General features: G+C 38.0%; 2 protein-coding genes across 3 annotated transcripts; one reads left to right on the plus strand and one right to left on the minus strand.

Annotated features, from left to right (window-relative positions):
• On the plus strand, positions 1-2,968 carry svbp (small vasohibin binding protein). Its single transcript, NM_001202432.2, has 3 exons — positions 1-68; positions 1,368-1,520; positions 1,804-2,968. Exons 2-3 carry the CDS (start codon positions 1,410-1,412, stop codon positions 1,888-1,890), a joined length of 198 nt encoding a protein of 65 aa, NP_001189361.1. The 5' UTR covers positions 1-68; positions 1,368-1,409; the 3' UTR covers positions 1,891-2,968.
• A 10,406-nt stretch (positions 2,969-13,374) lies between these two features.
• Positions 13,375-19,636, minus strand: fbxo2 (F-box protein 2). Of its 2 annotated transcripts, none has more exons than XM_087272522.1 (6): positions 19,598-19,636; positions 19,039-19,104; positions 17,730-17,856; positions 17,267-17,362; positions 17,035-17,173; positions 13,375-13,957 (listed from the first exon to the last, which is right to left on the minus strand). In XM_087272522.1, exons 2-6 carry the CDS (start codon positions 19,073-19,075, stop codon positions 13,823-13,825), a joined length of 534 nt encoding a protein of 177 aa, XP_087128648.1. In that variant the 5' UTR covers positions 19,076-19,104; positions 19,598-19,636; the 3' UTR covers positions 13,375-13,822. The 2 variants fall into 2 exon arrangements, with proteins under 2 accessions (XP_087128648.1, NP_001107270.1); NM_001113798.1 differs by lacking the exon at positions 19,598-19,636 and adding an exon at positions 19,495-19,531.
• Between the last annotated feature and the right edge of the window lie 840 nt (positions 19,637-20,476).

Raw genomic sequence — 20,476 nt, forward strand, 5'->3', positions numbered from 1 at the left:
ATTTATAAGTGACACCACACTGCTACTCGTTTCATCTTCGTTGACTGTTTTTCGTCAAAAATAATAAGGTAGGACACCCCTTGGTTCTTTCATTTTCTTAGTTTTTTTGTATTTCTTATGTTTTTAACATACTGAGTTTGTAGTATGATAATAAAATGATCGAAAAAATATTTCAGGCTAACGTTAGGTTAATTTGCTAAACTAATGAACAGAAGTCTAAATGTGTTAGTGCATTTATTTCTGAATCCATACCAAGAAAACAATTACGAACCCCTGAATGTTAACTTGTTTAATAACATACTATTTATGTTTTCAGTCTGAGGTCTGTGGTTTCCAACAAATATGTCTGTGGAAGTGTTTAGAGAAAAGCTAAATAGATAATATTAGTGTAAATATGACCTAAAAAGAAGACGAACGAGTGAGTTTTAACTTAGAATTTTCTGTATTTTGACATTCGCATCTATACATTGGGAGTTTAAGAAATAAGTAAATCCCTTTCTTTGGCATCTGAATAGTAGCAATCCCCTTTTAACGTTACACTCACTGACACAAGTCTTAATATAATTAAGTTAATGATTTAATTAGGACGGTAAGGTCTGACTTTGCTTCGACAAAAGTCTCGTCACTTAACAGAAATAATGTTCAGTATAGAATATAAAGTCATGCTGCAGTGGAGAAAGAATGAATATTGTGTCTGACTCCATCATGAGCTCAGAGGACTGCATCCATACATCTCTGCACTGACTCAAATCACTTATTAATAAAGTCATCTGGAATGGCAAAGAAAGCGTTCTTGCAGGACTCCCAGAGTTCATCAAGACTCTTTGAATTCATCTTTAATGCCTCCTCCATCTTACATCAGACATGCTCAATAATGTTCATATCTGGTGACTGAACTGGCCAATCCTGGAGCACCTTGACCTTCTTTCAGGAGCTTTGATGTGGAGGCTGAAGTATGAGAAGGAGCGCTATCCTGCTTGAGAATTTGCCCTCTCCTGTGGTTTGTAATGTAATGGGCAGCGAAAATGTCTCGATACCTCAGGCTGTTGATGTTGCCATCCACTCCGCAGATCTCTCGCACGCCCCCATATTGAATGTAACCCCAAACCATGATTTTTCCTTTACCAAACTTGACTGATTTTTGTGAGAATCATGGGTCTATGTGGGTTCCAGTGGGTCTTCTGCAGTATTTGTGATGATTGGGATGCAGCTCAACAGACCTTTTCCCACTTTTCCAAGTGATCAACTTGAAGTCAAGTTATTATTTGTTGCTCTTACAACTGGGATAACCGACAAGACTTTTGTCAGGTAGTGTATGTATGTTGTAAGTTGCTGTTATTTAATTGACTTTTTTGTCTTTATTTCAGCTAAATTATCCTGACTCCAAATTGTGTCCATCTGCTTCCGAAATGGAGCCAGCATGTCGAAAAGACAAACAGAAACAGCAAACACCAACGCGTGGAGACAGAACGAAACAGAAAACAGCCCAGCAGGAGCTGAAGCAGAGACAGAGAGCAGAGGTGATCTGGTTCGGTCTGATGTGATTGGTCTACAACACAGGTGTTGATTACAGCTTCTGGAGGGCCGCAGATCTGCCCAGTTTAGTTCCAGCCCTGCTTCAACATACTTACCTGTAGGTCTCAAACAAGACTGAAGGGCTCAATTAGTTTGATCAGGTGTGTTTAATTAAGGTTGGAACTAAACTGTGCAGAGCTGCAACCCCCTTCAGGAACTGGCTTTGACACCTGTGGTCTACCGTATATAGTGAAACTAACTTTCTGTTTCTGTTTTTTTATGTGTCAGATTTATGCCCTGAACAAAGTCATGACCGAACTTGAACAGCAGCAATTTGAGGCCTTCTGCAAGCAGATGCAGTCACAATCAGAATGAGGAAGAACTCCAGTCAGAGTAAACACACAGGTTAGGGTTAAGTAACTTACCATTTTACCCGTATTATTGTAAACCATATGATAATCAACCCTTTCATTTACACCGTCATTTACACCGAATTGTATTCACTCTAGAATGCTTGACTGTATTGGATTGAATCAAACTGTACAATCACGCCACAAATGCTTGTCAGTATGCACAAAACCAGACATATCATAATAATGTGTCATGTTTATCAAAGCACCACCCTGGACAGTGCTGTCATTTCATTTTCACTTTAAAAAATATACCTAAACATTGGAAAATATTCTGTTATTTTTCTCACCGGCTGGTCATTTAAGATTTAAATGAAACTGTGGATATACTGGGATTTTTTTTCGGGGTTTTCACCTTTATTGGATAGAACAGTAGAGAGTATTGACAGGAAAGCATGGGGAGCAGAGAGAGAGGAAGGCTCAGGACCGCAAGGCTGGAATCAAACTCAGGTTGCCGTGAGCACCGGAGTGCATTTGTCGATGCACTAACCACTACACTACTTGTGCCGACTATACTGGGATTTTGAGGATAAATAAATACAGTTAAAACCCTTTTTATGATATATTGAGGTGAATATGTATATGAATATGAAGGGAAATTATTGGTTTGTGCAAGAAACTGACTATGTTCATCATTTCCTGTCATCAACAGCCTCGACAAGTAAGTAGCCTTTGACTTGCATAGTATGAATCGCCTAGGACCATGGTTTCATATAAAAATACTTCAGTTTTGGGTCAGCTATCTATTTGATTGAGCTGTTTTGTAACATGCAATGTTTTTTCCTGAATGAGTATTACATTTTACTTTACAATACTGTATAAAACTGTTCTAGACAAACAACAATCTAGCGCTATGTCGGGTCAAGAAAATAAGATACAGCCGTCACTCTTTTGGTTTATTGTTAATTTATGATTTGTGACCTACTGTAATAATGTTTTACAATAATAATAATAAAAAATAATAAATTATTTTTAATTTTAAAAAATAATAAATTATTTTTAATAATTTGTTTAAAAATTTATTAAAAATATTTCTAAACAAATATATATGTGTATAAAATGTTTTATTATATTTCTACATTCCATCAAAAAGATGATGCTAAATTTTGCTTATCAGGAAACAATTGTAGCTAAATTTATATTTAAAAAATCGGCTTAGTTCCTTTATTAATCCGGGGTCGCCACAGTGGAATGTACCGCCAACTTATCCAGCACGTCTTTACGCAGCGGATGCCCTTCCAGCCACAACCCATCTCTGGGAAACATCCACACATACACTACGGACAATTTAGCTTACCCAATTCACCTGTACCACATGTCTTTGGACTGTGGGGGAAACCGGAGCACCCGGAGGAAACCCACGCGGACCCAGGGAGAACATGCAGAAACTTCACGCAGAAACGCCAACTGAGCCGAGGTTCGACCCAGCGACCTTCTTGCTTAGGCGACAGCACTACCTACTGCGCCACTGCCTCGCCTAGCTACATTTCTTAAGCATCAAATGAGCATATTGGAATGTGTTGAAAGACCATGTGACACTGTTTCCATCCACCTCTTTTTATGTGCGTTTTGGAATATGGCATATAAAAAGTCAAGATGCGCATACTTTTGAAATTGCGCATAAAAAACTGAGTAGCATAAACGTTTTATCTGATAAGAAAAATGTGCATAAACTGAATGGAACGCATTTACTAAATAAATTCCAGTATGCACTTTAAATTTTGCATTGATTTTGTTACAAGAGATCATGTGATGATAATAGCATTAATGGGGAAACCAGCAGCCTGACCGGTTCAGTAAAATTATTAATATATTATTATTACCTCCAGGACTATCTTGAGCGTCTGTGCTCCCACAGTGCTCTCACATCTCTAAAATTCACCACATGGTAATTACATTTTGTCTTCTGAGGTGTTTGTAATTTATAATATAAGAAAAAGACTTGCGCAGCTTCTCCCACCTCAGCAAATTCTGTTTTTCTTTTTTATATTTTGTGCCAGTTTATCAGAAAGTTACGATTTTGTTTTCTTTGACTCATTGGTTGGAAACGCAGCATTATTGGCAAATATTTTAGGCGATATTCCAGTTTGACACATACATTCTATCATATAGCTACTAAAGACCAAAGTACATTGAAACATTTTCATATTCAATCTGTTGTTAACTTAAGACTCTTGGGTTTGTTTTAGCAGGATTCTTTATTGAGAAATTGCCATTGCTGCAGTTACAAAGAAGTCTAAGAGAAATCTAATTAATGTAGTGCAGGGGTGGCCAACCCTGTTCCTGGAGAGCCACTTTCCTGCAAATTTGTTGCAACCCATATCAAACACACCTGCCTGTAATTATCACGTCGTGTTCACGTCTTAATTAATTGGTTCAGGTGTGTTTGATATGGGTAGCAACTGAAATCTGCAGGAAGGTGGCTCTCCAGGAACAGGGTTGGTCACCCCTGGTGTAGTGTAACATGGTATTTTTGCTGCATTCCAGTCCAATTATTTATGCCCTTCAATCACTAACCTCGGATTTACATCACTGATTACGTCACATAAGTGTCCACTACTGGCAGAGCATCTGAATGGGTTTAAATAGAGTGCCCTAAACCCTTGAGCACTTGGTTACTATACTGTTGTGATGCATTCTGGGACATATTGGTGCTGGAGTGGACATATGAAGCAGTTTTGCATATGTCCATGTAAACTTGTCTCCTACACTTAATGAAGTGGAAAACACTTTCAAATGTCGTCGAAGATTCCCCTGAGGGAACAAGTGAAAAGAAGTTTGCGAGTGCGTGTCTAAATGTGGACTGGAATTCAGCTTTTATTTACATTTTAGGGGGGGTAGTGCTTATAGGTGGAGACAAAGAAACAGGACTGACAACTTTAGCAAAGGATGTAAATGAAGTGGATATTTGAAAGTCTTGTTTTAGAAGTTTTACCCACCCTGATATCAGCATATTGTGCATTTGACATGTGAATCAGTTGAGTTGCAAAGTCTGAATTGTGGCGGACATCCAAGTTAGCCATTTAGCAAGAAAACTGGAGTCACCAGGCAGACAGAAACCCCTCCGACGACCTGAATCTGCATCTGGGGTCCGTTCTTCGTACGTGGATTACTCAGTTAGCTGGATTTGGATATTGACAATTTGACACGATCCAGGATCGTTTCGTTCTTCAAAGCTGATCCGAGAGTTGTTTTCATAGCAACAGATCTGCTAGGTCAAACCTGATCGGGAGCAGGTTCAAATCATATAAACAGGATTAGATCGGCTCAGTTCAAGCAAAGATAACACAGAAAGTATGTTCTGAATTCTGATATTTTCTTACAGTTGTAGTTATATACACTTGGGAAAATGGTACATATTTTTTAACTATATATATAAAGTTAAAGTCATTAATAAAATAAATAAAGTTATACATATTAATAAAACATATGCAATCTGCACCCTTGAAATGAAAGTACAAAGACTGCCACCTGGTGGTGCAAAGAGAAAACTTATTGATATGAACTTTTTAGATCGCTTCAGTACAAATTGTGTATAATAGAAATGCACAATATGTGACTTTTTTAAAGCAATAATACCCTTATGCAGTCATAAACATGTTTTGATAGTTATGCCAGTGATTTGATGCTTCACAAAAGTTGCAGACGCCTTTACCAATATCAAAATGCTTTTGTAAACAACCAGTTATTCTTTACACCGATTAAAAAACGGCTACTATTATAAAGAAAATATTTTCTAAATGTAGAACAAAATACATTGATTTTCATTGAAATACATGATGAATACTCTTGACACATGAAAGTGTAAAGCCTGCAGCTCACAACAAATGTGGAGAGTTATTGCGTGTCATATTTAACAAACCGTTTACTGCTAATTTGATGTAATTTTGCTCACATGGATAATTGAATATTAATCAGATGATGTCATCACGCTGCTGTGCCGTCAGCCAATCGTTGTATTGCTGATCATGATTTCGAGGATCAATAGATCTGCCCTTCACAACACAAGCAGCGATCTCAGATCAGTTCATCCAGACATTCTAATCTGATTCGCGAACTCGTTTGAAGAACCAAATTAGCGAGAGATCAGTTATCAAGATTAAAAGATCCGGGATCTGCCAAATATTCTTAGATCATTTAAGCGAGGTACGAAGAACGGACCCCTGTTGTGAAGTGAATTTGACACGCGAATGAAGCAAGTAAACTCAAAATGTTCACGCGTCTAGTGTGGACGTCCCATAAGAGATTAGTGTAGTGTAAAAGTATTTTGGCTGCATTCCAGTTCAGTTGTTTATGCCCTTTAATCGCTAACTTTCCTCTGTCTCGTTCCCTTCGGATCATTGATTACGTCACACAAGTGTCCACTTCTGGTGGAGCATCTGAATGGGCTGAAATGGAAAGCCCTAAACCAGTGTTTCTCGACCACATTCCTGGAGGACCACTGGCTCTGCATATTTTCCATGTCTCCTTCACCAAACACACCTATTCAGATCATGAGCTCATTAGTAGAGACTGAAAGACCTGTAATGGGTGTGACAGACAAAGGAGACATCCAAAATGTGTAGTGATGGTAGTCCTTCAGGAACGTGTTGAGAAACACTGCCCTAAACCAATGGTCTCATACTCTATTCCTGGAGGGCCACAGCTCTGCATAGTTTAGCTTTAACCAGCTCCAACTCCGCTGCTTAGTAGTCTTGAACACCTTGATTATTTGGATTAGCTGTGTTTGATTATGGTTGGAGCAAAACTGTGCAGAGCTGCAGCCTCCAAGTATCCAGTTCAAGACCTATACCCTAAGCCCTTGAACATTTGGGAACTACACTATTGTGATGCATTCTGGGACTTGTAGGTGCTGGAGTGGACATATGAAGCAGACTCGCTCCCTCTGTCAAAATCGAAGGTATGTTCATGTAAGCTTCCCTTATACTCTTGATGAAGTGGAACAAACTTCAAAATGGCGGCGAGAATTTCCCTCAGGAAACAAGTGAAGAAAGTTTGAGAGTGCGTGTCTAAAAGTGGACTGGAATGCATCTTTTAAATACATTTTAGGGGCGCAGTGCCTTTAGGTGGACACAAATAAACAGGCCTGACAACTTTAGCAAAGAATGTAAATAAAGTGGATATTTGAAAGTCTTGTTTAGAAGTTTTACCCACCCTGATTTCAGCATATTGTGCATTTGACATGTGAATCGCTCGAGTTGCAAAATCTGAATTGTGGCGGACATCCAAGTTAGCCATTTAGCAACGAAACTGGAGTGACCAGGCAGACAAAAACCCCTCCGACAACCTGAATCTGCATCTGTTGTGAAGTGAATTTGACACGAATGAAGCGAGTAAACTCAAAATGTTCACACGTCTAGTGTGAACGTCCCATGAGAAAAATCTAATTAGTGTAGTGTAACAGTATTTTTGGCTGCATTCCAGTTCAGTCATTTATACCCTTAAATCACGAACTTCCTTCCGTCTCATTCCCTCGGATCATTGATTACGTCTCACCAGTGTCGACTACTGACAGAGCATCTAAATGGGCTGAAATGAAGTGCCCTAAACCAGTGTTTCTCGACCACATTACTGGAAGACCACTGGGTGTGACAGACATAGGAGACATCCAAAATGTGTAGTGATGGTGGTCCTCAAGAAACGTGTTGAGAAATACTGCCTCAAACCAATGGTCTCATACTCTATTCCTGGAGGGCCACAGCTCTGCATAGTTTAGCTTTAACCAGCTCCAACTCCGCTGCTTAGTGGTCTTGAACACCTTGATTATTTGGATTAGCTGTGTTTGATTATGGTTGGAGCAAAACTGTGCAGAGCTGCAGCCTTCCAAGTATCCAGTTCAAGACCTATACCCTAAGCCCTTGAACATTTGGGAACTACACTATTGTGATGCATTCTGGGACTTATAGGTGCTGGAGTGGACATATGAAGCAGACTCGCTCTGTCAAAATCGTAGGTATGTTCATGTAAGCCTCCCTTATTCACTTGATGAAGTGGAACAAACTTCAAAATGGCGGCGAGAATTTCCCTGAGGGAACAAGGTGAAGAAAGTTTGCGAGTGCGTGTCTAAACGTGGACTGGAATGCATCTTTTAAATACATTTTAGGGGCGCAGTGCCTTTAGGTGGACACAAATAAACAGGCCTGACAACTTTAGCAAAGGATCTAAATGAGGTGGATATTTGAAAGTCTTGTCCAGAAGTTTTACCCACCCTGATCTAATCAACAAAACAATCCAATCAGCCTGAGAGCATCGAACAGACTTTCACGGAGACTAAAGGCACAACTTAGCATTTGTATTACTATTCGATGGTTAGACACCAGAAAGGTCAGTGTCTCTCACATCTAGACTTCCTGTCTTGATATTTCCTGGAATGCTATTTTTTACTTAAAAATTGTAAAACACAATGTATAAAATCTTTTCGATTTGTAGGAGTGACGTGGCGCAATTTGAGCATTTTGTGCATTTACCACGTGAATCGATGAAAGTTACAAAATCTGAAATTTGGCAGACATCTACGTTAGCCATTAGCAAAGAAACCGAAGTCACCAGGCAGACAGAAGCCCCTCCCATGACGTGAATCTGCATCTGTTGTGAAATGAAGTTGACACGCGAATGAAGCTAGTAAACTCAAAATGTTCACGCTTCTAGTGTGAACATTCCATAAGAGAAATCTAATTAGTGTAGTTTAACAGTATTTTGGCTGCATTCCAGTTCAGTTATGTATGCCCTTCAATTGCTAACCTCCCTCTATCTCTTTCCCTCTGATCATTGATTACATCTCATATGTGTCCATTACTGGCGGAGCATATGAATAGTCTGAAATGGAGTGCCCTACACCAGGGGTGCCCAAACTCAGTCCTGGAGGGCCGTCTCCTGCAGATTTTAGCTCCAACTTGTCTCAACACACCTGCACGGATATTTCTAGGAAGCCTAGTAAGAGCCATAGATATATACATTAGATGTCGCCTGGCCTATTGTTGTCTATTTATACGGAATGCGTCAATAGCGCCGCCATCTTGCTACAGTGTAGCGCTCCTTTGAAATGAATGCGGGACCAAGGTACAGTGGAGGACTGTGGCCATCCAAAGCCAGAGATAAACACATATACACATATATCTATGATCGGGAGTTTTCCTTGATGTTAGTGTGTATTTTTTTTTCTAATTACGAAAATTATAATTTTACATCACTTTTCTACATTGATGGATCAGTGACCGCACGGACATTCCTGACAAAAAGCTTGTGTTTGTGTGTACAGAAATGTACTCTTCACCCTCCCTGTTAAATTTGATCTAATCATGTCCTGAAACACAGCTCCTCTCCTGCTTTCACTTCTCATACTGACGGAGGGAAAGATTCGTTTGTGAATGAATCCCTCCGAATGACTCTTTCACTAACGTTAGCCGACAATAATACAAGCTTCTGGCAGCGCAGCATCTCGTTGTCATATTTCTTTTGCATTGTTTGCTGATTTTATTCAACAAAACTAGCATAAGCCGAGTGTTTAGTGCAAGTTGGAGCTGCTTTGCCTTATGGTGAATGCAGTAAGTGACTGTCATCATCAATAACGTGACCTGATTAGCACAAAAGTTCAGAACATACAAAAACAGAAAAAAACTTAATATTACCTATGGAATGTTCTGCCTTTGTGCTTTGTTTTCTTTGTTTGCCCGTTACTACACCCGTAGACAGCGCTAAAGTCCTGCATCTTCACGTAATAACACTGTGTTGACTAGTGCGGTTGAATGACATTTGTCCTGGGAGCACTGTACCAATCTGGCGGCGCTATTGACGCATGCTCAGGGTCCCTATGCGATATCTAGTGTATATATCTATGAGTAAGAGCTTGATTAGCTAGCCCAGGTGTGTCTGATTGGTGTTGGAACTTAACTTTGCAGGACACCAGCCACCCAGCTCCGCCCTAAACCAGTGGTGTCAAACTGAATTCCTGGAGGGCCACAGCTCTGCACAGTTTAGCTTTAACCAGCTCCAACTCAGCTGCTTAGTAGTCTTGAACATCTTAGCTACGTTCCAAATCGCATACTTATGCACTTTTCTACGCCAGTTTGTAGTATAAATAGTGTAAGTAGTGTGTTCACACTGAAAACTCAAAAAAATAATAAGTGCACTTTATGGATGATGCATTACCCGGATGATGCACTCATTCAGCCGCTAAAATGAAGTGTGTAATGATGGACACTTCACGCACTCAACGACCGCAGGTTTGCTAACGTAGCGGAATGGGCTGAGCTATCGGGCGCACGTGTTGGATAACTTTATTTATTTTGGATGGTGAAAGCAAAATTCTCCTATGAGAGTGATTATAGCGCCTCCTGATGGTGAGTGCGGTTATACTCACGGCAGGTATTATTTGAAAATTTGGTCGTTTATTTCACTGATTTGGCAACCGTCAAACGTCATTAGGAAATGGTTTGAATTTCCGCTTAGTTAAAACACATTAGTGTGCCATTTGGGACAACACTACATACATATACTATTCAGTTGTGTGTGTAAGTACATAGTGCATGAGTGTATAGTGTGCCATTTGGGACGCAGCTCTTGATTAATTGGATCAGCCATGTTTGATTAGGGTTGGAGCAAAACTGCAGAGCTGCAGCCATCCAGGAATCTAGTTTGAGACCTATACCCCAAGCCCTTGAACTTTTGGGAACTACACTATTGTGATGCATTCTGGGACATATAGGTGCTGGAGTGGACATATGAATCAGACTCGCTCCCTCTGTCAAAATCAAAGGTTTGTCCATGTAAGCTTCCCTTATTCACTTTATGAAGTGGAACACACTTCAAAATGTCGGCGAGGATTTACCTCAGGAAACAAGTGAAGAAAGTTTGCGAGTGCGTGTCTAAAAGTGGACTGGAATGCAGCTTTTAATTACATTTTAGGGAGGCAGTGGTTTTAGGTGAAAACAAATAAACAGGTGTGACAACTTTAGCAAAGAATGTAAATGAAGTGGATATTTGAAAGTCCTGTTTAGAAGTTTTACTCACCCTGATCTAATCAGCCTTAGAGTATCGTCCAGACTTTTATGGAGACAGAAGGCAAAAGCGTGTCTCAAACTTTTACAAAAACTTTACAAAAAGCATTTGTATTACTATTCCATGGTTAGACACCAGAAAGGTTAGTGTCTCTCACATCTAGGCTTCCTGTCTGGATCATTCCTAGAATGTTATCTTTACCTCAAAATGTAAGACAATGTATATAACCTCTTCAGTTATATAGTATTCCATTATACATTCATTTTACATATCCATTATATACAGTGCATCCGGAAAGTATTGATAGCACTTCACTTTTTCTACTTTTTTATGTTACAGCCTTATTCAAAAATAGATTAAATTCATTTTATTTCCTCACAAATCTAGACACAATAACCCATAATGACGATGTGAAAAAATATGAAAAATGAAAAACCTGTAAAATCACATGTACAGAAGTATTCTCAGCTCTAAATTGAGCTCAGGTACATTCTGTTTCCACTGATCATTCTTGAGATGTTTCAGCAGCTTCACTGGAGTTCACCTGTGGTAAATTGATTGGACATAATTTAAAAAGGCATACACCTGTCTATATAGGGTCCCAGGGATGACAGTGCATGTCAAAGCACAAACCAAGCATGAAGAGCTCCAGCGTTCTTTTGTGGAGAGAGCAGAACCTTACAGAAGGGCAATCATCTGTGCAGCAATCCACCAATTAGGCCTGTATGGTAGAGTGGCCAGACGGAAGCCACTCCCCGCCTGGAATTTGCCAAAAGGCATCTGAAGGACTCTCAGACCATAAGAAACCAAATTCTCTGGGCTGATGAGACTAAAATTGAACTCTTTGGAGTGATTGCCAGGCGTTACGTTTGGAGAAAACCAGGCACCGCTCATCACCAGGCTAATACCATCCCTACAGTGAAGCATGGTGGCGGCAGCATCATGCTGTGGGGATGTTTTTCAGCAGCAGGAACTGGAAGACTAGTCAGGATAGAGGGAAAGATGAATGCAGCGATGTACAGAGACATCCTGAATAAAAACCTGCTTCAGAGTGCTCGAGACCTTGGACTGGGGCGACGGTTCATCTTCTAGTAGGACAATGACCCAAAGCACCAGCCAAAATATCAATGGAGTGGCTTCACAACAACTCGGTGAATGTCCTTGAGTGGCCCAGTCAGATCCCAGACCACAATCCTATTGAACATCTCTGGAGAGATCAGAAAATGGCTGTACACCGTTGCTTCCCATCCAACCTAATAGAGCATATGAAGTACTGCAAAGAGGAATGGGCAACACTGTGTGTTGGCAACAGGTGACAACAGGTCAGCAACAGGTGTGACAAGCTTGTGGCATCATATTTAAAAAGACTTGAGGCTGTAATCGCTGCCAAAGGTACATTAACAAAGTGTTGAGCAAAGGCTGTGAATACTGATGCACATGGGATTTTTTAGGTTTTTAATTTTTAATAAATTTGCAACAATTTCAAAAAATCTTTTTTTCACATTGTCATTATGGGGTATTGTTTGCAGAATTATGAGGAAATAAATGAATTTATTCTATTTTGGAATAAGGCTGTGACATAAAAAAGTGAAGCGCTATGAATGCTTTCCGGAAGCACTGTATATACAGTTGAAGTCAGAACTATTAGCGGCCCTGTATATTTTTTTTCCCAATTTCTGTTTAATGGAGGGAAGATTGTTTCAGCAAATTTCTAACCATAATAGTTTTAAAAAACCTATTTCTAATAACCGATTTATTTTATCTTTGCCATGATGACAGTAATGTTTTACTAGATATTTTTAAGACACTTCTATACAGCTTAAAGTGATATTTAAAGGCTTAACTAGGTTAATAAGGTGAACTAGGCAGGTTAATGTAATTAGGCAAGTTATTCTATAACGATGGTTTGTTCTGTAGACTATTGAAAAAAAAATAGCTTAAAGGGGCTAATAATTTTGTCCCAAAAATGGTTTTAAAAAAAATCAAAACTGTTTTTATTCTAGCCAAAATAAAACAAATAAGACTTTTTCCAGAACAAAAAATATTATCAGACATAGTGTGAAAATTTCCTTGCTCTGTCAAACATCATTTGGGAAATATAAAAAAAAAAAAGAAGAAAAAAAAAATTCAAAAGGGGGCTAATAATTCTGACTTCAACTGTATATACACCATTGGAGTTTTATAATTGTGTTATTCCACAAAGTCATTAAGTTTGGAAATACATGCAGCTATACTTCTAAAAAACAAACAGGGAAACTCATCCCTATCCTGAACTTTGAAGTGGCAGTTCAAATATGCATTTAGTTTTATGCTCAGCAGGGATGGTCTCATGGCACAGAAGCAGAACGTCTGAAAATGTGTGTCCAAGGTATTGAATGGCTGTGAACAGATAAAAAAAGTCCATTTGATGCTTTTCGTTTTGATACCATTTAAAAACACAAACAAATTTAAATGCAGTGTTAGTTTCTGACTTTATTTGATCGAGTCCAAAGCAGTTCATCTTTTATTATTGGTTTATTATCATTAGAATGACATAGACCTATTTGTATTTCATATCACATTAGTGGATTGCTAATTAAGAAATGATTGCATATAAACTTCATTGAAAGTGCAGCATTAATGAAGTTTGGTGTATAGCTTTGCAGCAGCCTATAGAGGTAGTTAGTGGCAGAGCAGACATAAAGAAATCTCTCAAAAAAAGTAAAGTACAATATATTTTAATCTTATCAGACGATTCTTTTAATTGGTTAGCATTACATGTTTAATATTAAGCGGAACATTTTTAATGACACTTGGGTACAGAATGTGCAAAACTAAAAGCAAGTTGCAACCTATTTTTTTCTAGTGGTCTTCACTTGAATTGTATATGTTGTATAATTTGAATTGTAGTTTGGTCCATCTTAGACGTCTACGGTAACAGAGCTCCCGGTTACTCTCACACCAAACCAGCCTTGCCAGTACTTTGTGTCCTGCCCACCATGTTCAAAAGAGATGAAGCGAAGACCCGGACCGTAATCAGTGAATGTGTGGCTCACCTGCAGAATAAGTGAGAAATAAATATGCTTCCATCAGGGTTGTCGTAAACTTAAATCATAAATTAAAATCCATTTAATTAATTAATCTGTTACCTAAAACAAAAGTTTAAAGAAAAACTATTTCTGCTAGCTGCTAAGGAAATATGTAGACTTTACATTAGGTTTAGCTTGATGCACACAAAAAACAAACAAAAAAGTCCAGTATTATTAACTATATTACTAAAAAAGTAAATACAAAAATCAAGACTCATTTAAAATAAAAATTAAATCAAAATAAATAAATGTTAACAAATCTACAACAGCATACCAATGACATTACAATAACTTTTAGGTTTATACAAAACTGAGAACACAGTATGTAATTTGCTAAATATAGATGGCAGCATCATGGAAATGTGCATATAGCATATATTGGAGGTTTTCATTAAAGTTTTGGTCAGCTTCTTCACGTGAAAAATCACATTTTTTGCACTGCAGCAATAAAAAAAAAAAATTAAAAAAATTAAACCTGTTTCTTTTTCGTTAAAAGAGACGTTTTCCTTTGAGGACACGGACACACACGCCCACCCGCACGCACGCCCGCCCGCACGCACGCCCGCCCGCACGCACGCCCGCACGCATGCACGTACGCACGCACGCACGCACACACGCACGCACACACGCACGCACGCACGCACGCACGCACACAACAGCTCTGTCTGGTTCTTTAATCTGATTGGCTGATAGCAGTGCGATGTTCTGTGATAACATCCTTCGTACAGCCTCTTCACCGTTGTGTATTACTCCGCCCACATGGAGTAACAGCAGATCAATAAACTCACTACAGTTTGACAAATATTGCAGCTGTTGGACAACATCATGTACTTGAAGCTTTTTTTAGGTGAAAATATAGTTGGTTAGATTGCAACTATGCAGTGTATTTATAAGGAGAATGCCCATTTTTAAATATCATTTCGGAGTTTCGGTGCGTCAGCAGCCATCAGTCTGTCATTAAGCAGAGCAAAGACGGTCACTGTTCTGCCACAAGATTGCAACAGAAACCGCATAAGTCAAAACAGCGTTTTCTACAGCTGAACAAATCATTACAGAACAGGTAAGTGACATTCTAAGTCGATCTCTCTCGTTTGTATGTTTAAGTGCTGTATTTATACCATAGTAATGCTAATGTTTGCTTTAGCTTTTTGGGGATTAATTATTGTGATCTCCCCGTTGCAACAAAGAAATACAGAATCTCTGTAGACTGATGGCATTTTATGCTGTTCAGCCTTATGTGAGCAAAATCAGCGGTTTTGTCATCACTTTAGACATTATGCTAGAGAATCATTCAAACACTAGCTCTAAAGTGACGTTTGTGAAGTAGCAACGGTCTCTGCTGTTCTGACGTCAGCTGCAGATGTGAATGAACGGCGGAAGAAAATAGTTCCTCGTACAAAAGAATTTTTGAGACTCTTCGTGATTGATTTTCTTTTTTATATACATGATTATGCCGTCAAACTGTTGTATAAACGCAATATCACACTTGTAGAATTGAGATATGGCTTTATATCGTAACAGGTGGACTCTAAAGCCGCCTTTCCACTGCACATGACATTTGGACACAAATATCTGAATATGCCCCCTTGTGGCAGTCGCACAGAATTTTCAGTTTTGTTGTACACCACGGGAGAGAAGCTGTTCTCGCAGTGTCTGAAATAAAGGAGTGCAAAAGCAAGAGCCTTTATTCTTTGTGCGTTCACCATGGTTGAATGAATGAATGAATGAATGAATGAATGAATGAATGAATTAATTAATTAATTAATTAATAATACTAGAAATTAGACCTCTAAATATTTTGGATAGAATGTGGAGACAACGTTAAAAAAAAAAAAAACATTTTTAGGAATAGAAATGTTTTTTTTAAATAGACTTTTTTTCTGATTAAAATAAAAAAATAAATAAAAAAAAAAAACACTTTTTCCTCATATCGCACACACGGACCTGCTTGGACAACACTGAAATACATCACATCCAGTTGGCCGGTCACATACGGTCTAGTCGCAGGAGTCTAAATATTTCAACGGATCCGCAGCTCAAATCGGATCCCAACTTTTTGGCATACGGAGATGATCGGAACGCAGCTCCCGGAGTACTCTCCATTGTAAATGAAGGACTTCCGGTCTGTCGCTTGTTGTTTGTTGTGTGTGAGTGAAAAGGAGGCTTTAGGCACTCGTCCGGCAGGCTCAAGCCAACACACACCTCTCACCAGTGATGATATACAGCCATATTTCACTGCTAGTCGTGCGATACAGAAAGTCAGAATTATTAGCCCCCCTGAATTATTAACCCCGTTTATTTTTTTTCCCCCAATTTCTGTTTAATGGAGAGAAGATTTTTCTCAACACATTTCTAAACACAATAGTTTTAATAACTCATTTCTAATAACTGATTTATTTTATCTTTGCCATGATGACAGTAAATAATATTTATCTAGACACTTTTATACATCTTAAAGTGACATTTAAAGACTTAACTAGGTTAATTAGGTTAACTAGGCAGGTTAGGGTAATTAGGCAAGTTATTGTATAACGAGGGTTTGTTCTGTAGACTGTCGAGAAAAGATACAGCTTAAAGGGGCTAATAATTTTGTCCTAAAATGGTGTTTAAAAAATTAAAAACTGCTTTTATTCCAGTCAAAATAAAACAAATAAGACTTTCTCCAGAAGAAAAAATATTATCAGACAAACTGTGAAAATTTCCTTGCTCTGTTAAACATCATTCGGGAAATATTTAAAAAATAGAATAAAATAAATAAATAAAAATCAAAGAGGGGCTAATAATTCTGACTTCAACTGTATATATAATTTCCATAACACTGTATTGTGACCAGTATCGTGATAATACCGTATCGTGGTTATTCCCACTCCCACCGGGTGTACCTAATAAAGTGGCCAGTGAGTCTATATCACTTGTAAATTAAATGCATTTAAGTGACTGAAATGACTTATACTTTGCATATAATACATTTTCCCAATCTCTCTATTTAATGCTTTAAATTATTGCTTTTTATTAGACGAGTTATGTAAACTGAAGATTCCTACATTTCTCCATGAGCAGTCGCCATCGTCTGGGTCGAGGGTCACTTCATCTGGCTTAAATTCAGTAATGACCTCATGGCTTTCATCCAGCAAAGAAACAGTGAGCTCATATATGCATCCACAGTCTGTTCGGCCACTGTACCTACACACACACACACACACATTCATAATAAATTAACCCCATATCATGATAGGACAAAACTTGTGCCTTTATGTTCATGCCATCAAGACTTACCAGTCCTCCACAGTAACAGCTGGCTGTGCAATATCTAAATTGTCAGGCTCGTAACCCTCCGCCAACAAGTCAATCACTTGCCTTTTTTTACACAGCCTAAATCAGTGGACAGAAATACACACTGAAACACAGCGACAAATGAGATGAACAAACACACAAATGGGAGAGACATGAATACTCTGGTCACAATTTACAATACTTTTTTTTTTGGTGTTGTTAATATATTTACTAACCCGAACTTTTTCTGTTTGGCACCATCTTGTGACTGAATAATACAAAACTTAGACCACAGTATGTAATTTGCTAAATAAAAACAGCAGCAGCATCATCTTTGTACTTTATTCATGCAAATAGCTAATACTAACTAATACAACCTCATTGTAAAGTGTAAAAACTTTTTACCTTGCACAAAAAAATGTCCAACATAATGTTTGCAACTATAATTCATTCTCAAAAGTCTTACTGAAAAGAGGTGCAGAAGTATTTGGTGATGAATTCGTCATTGTGAGCATATCCACAGTCGCCCGGCATGTCCTCCACCCTCCATTGATTACCTCCATTTTCTGTGAGATCCCAGTGCTCCAGACCCTCTGGGGAAAATACCACAGGACAACATATCAGATATTCCACATTTACATTTGGTCATTTAACAGATGCTTTTGTCCACTTTCGACTTACAATTGAAAAGGCATACATATGGAGTCAACCTAGGGCCATATACAGTTGAAGTCAAAATTATATAAGCCTTTAAATGTCACTTTAAGCTGTATAGAAGTGTCTTGAAAAATATGTAGTGAAATATTATGTGCTGTCATCATGACAAAGATCAAATAAATCAGTTATTAGAGATGAGTTATTAAAACTATTGTGTTTAGAAATGTGTTGTGAAAAATCTTCTCTCTGTTAAACTGTAATTGGGGGAAAAAGAAATAGAAGGGATAATAATTTAGGGGGGCTAATAATTCTGAATTCAACTGTATATAATAATGAAATGACTATAATTAAATAAATTTAATAATACAATAATACCAATAATTTAATAATAAAAATACAGGGCAAGAAAATAAACCATTACAGCAAATAAAGTAAAAAACTATTTTTTAAATAACAAAAGTTAAAGGTTAAATCCACAGATTTCCGCAGAGTTTTTGCTAATCATGGAGTTTATTTATTTACTTAAGGAAATGTTTATTTATTTAGTTATTAAATTAATTTCAGTAATATTATTGACCAATATGAAAATGTCAGTTCGTAAAGTAATATTTTCTGTTTTTTAGTAGATATATTACATAAAAGACTTGCTTTGTTTACCAAATAAGTGGATCTAAATGGATTTGCATTGTAAACATTAAATAAAGTTATTTGTTTAATTAAATACGTTAAAAACATATTTTTTGTTTTATATGTTAAGTTTTTAGCTACGATACTCCCAAAATCATTCAGCATAAATTCGCAGATTTTTTCCCCAAAATTATGTGCAGAAATAGCAAGAAATGTTTGCAGATTCTGTCTGGCACTTGTGATTGTATGGGTTTTGGCTAGATTGGGTAGATATACATAAACAAAAGGAAATTAATACATGTTAAAAAAAGATTTGAGGCATACAACACAATATTTCAGTAGATTTAAGACTTTTAAAGAGCCTAAATTTTACTTTTTTGAAATGCAAGACACTGATACCCTTGTACACTGATACAAGATACCGTGATTATTGCATCATTGCTGAAGGGAAAGTAAATCAAAACATGGTCATTAAAGAAGAAATGACTCACCATCTCCATTAGGATTTTTTATAAGGTTTCCAGGCATTTCCTTGTATTTGAGAGATGACTATTCTTCTATTCAGAGAGACAAAGTAGATAAAACAAATTAGAAATAGCATGTGTTAATGAAAATAAAGAAGAGAAAGGGAAAGAAATGAAAACGACTTGTTTCGTGTATCGATTACACTTCCTGGATCCTGCAGCAGAGCCACGGATTCATTCCAGGACACTGACCGCCAGCAACGCAATATGAAAGAACGGATAAAGCTGATATATAAAGCCGCAGCGTTTCTTGTTTCCTTACATTTGAACGCTGGGCATTTCATAGAAAGTGTCTAACTGATGTCATAAGTGTTGTTTGTTGCTAGTTTAGCCGTTTGCTGACTCGCGGTTCAGCGTAAAGGAGAGATTTCTGCACACAGATGAAGTAAATACAGCATAGCAGATACAAAGGTAACTACTTACAGATAGAGGTGTTTGTCTTGGTCTGTTCTCAGCTGAGTCTGTGTAGAGGGTGTGTGTGTGTGTGTTTTTGATGTGTTTGAGCTTCCTGTAATCTGATACACACCCATGCAGTCCTTTCTCTGGTTGGCAGAAAGCTGCACATGAGCAGTCCTGCATCAGCAGCTGGATCTTCAGCTTGACTGTTTTGCACAGCACAGCACATGTGCACACTGGTCTATGGTGCACACTAGCACTAATGCCAATCACTTCACAGAGGAGAACCACGACGGACATGCAGGAAATTAAAGAAACGTCACTCTAAGGTGCAAAACATTTTATAGTGTTTTTCATTACTATTTAAAGTTCTTATTTCAAGAATTATTAAAGAAGAAAAGCAACAAAGTAGTGCTGTAATATTTTAGTCACAGAACATATTTAGAAATTGAAAAAATAATACATTTAAATTCAAGCAAAATATTGCAAAAATAAATTACAACCTACAAAATTTAAATCGCCTCACAGCAAGAAGGTCGCTGGTTTAGTCTCGACTGGGTCAGTTGGCATTTCTGTGTGGAGTTTGCATATTCTCCCCGTGTTGGCGTGGGTTTCCTGTGGGTGCTCCGGTTTCCCCCTCAAGTTGATAGACATGCGGTACAGGTGAATTGGGTAAGCTAAATTGTCCATAGTGTATGTGTGTGAATGAGTGTATGGATGTTTCCCAGGGATGGGTTGCAGCTGGAAGGGCATCCGCTTCGTAAGAACATATGCTGGATAAGTTGGCGGTTCATTCTGCAGTGGCGACCCCTGTTTATTAAGGGACTAAGCCGAAAAGAAAATGAGTGAATGAATGAATAATAAAACTGAGTATGATTACTTATTATTTTATAAGTCAGCTCAGAAGTGTTAGCATTGTTTTGACATTTTATTTTCACAATACCTATTTGAAATATTAAAGACACTTTTTAAAATATTTATAAAATAAATTTACAGAGGGGCGGCACGG

This window comes from Danio rerio, chromosome 11 (assembly GCF_052040795.2).
Source record: "Danio rerio strain M-AB ecotype USA chromosome 11, GRCz13ab, whole genome shotgun sequence".
Lineage (NCBI taxonomy): Eukaryota > Metazoa > Chordata > Actinopteri > Cypriniformes > Danionidae > Danio > Danio rerio.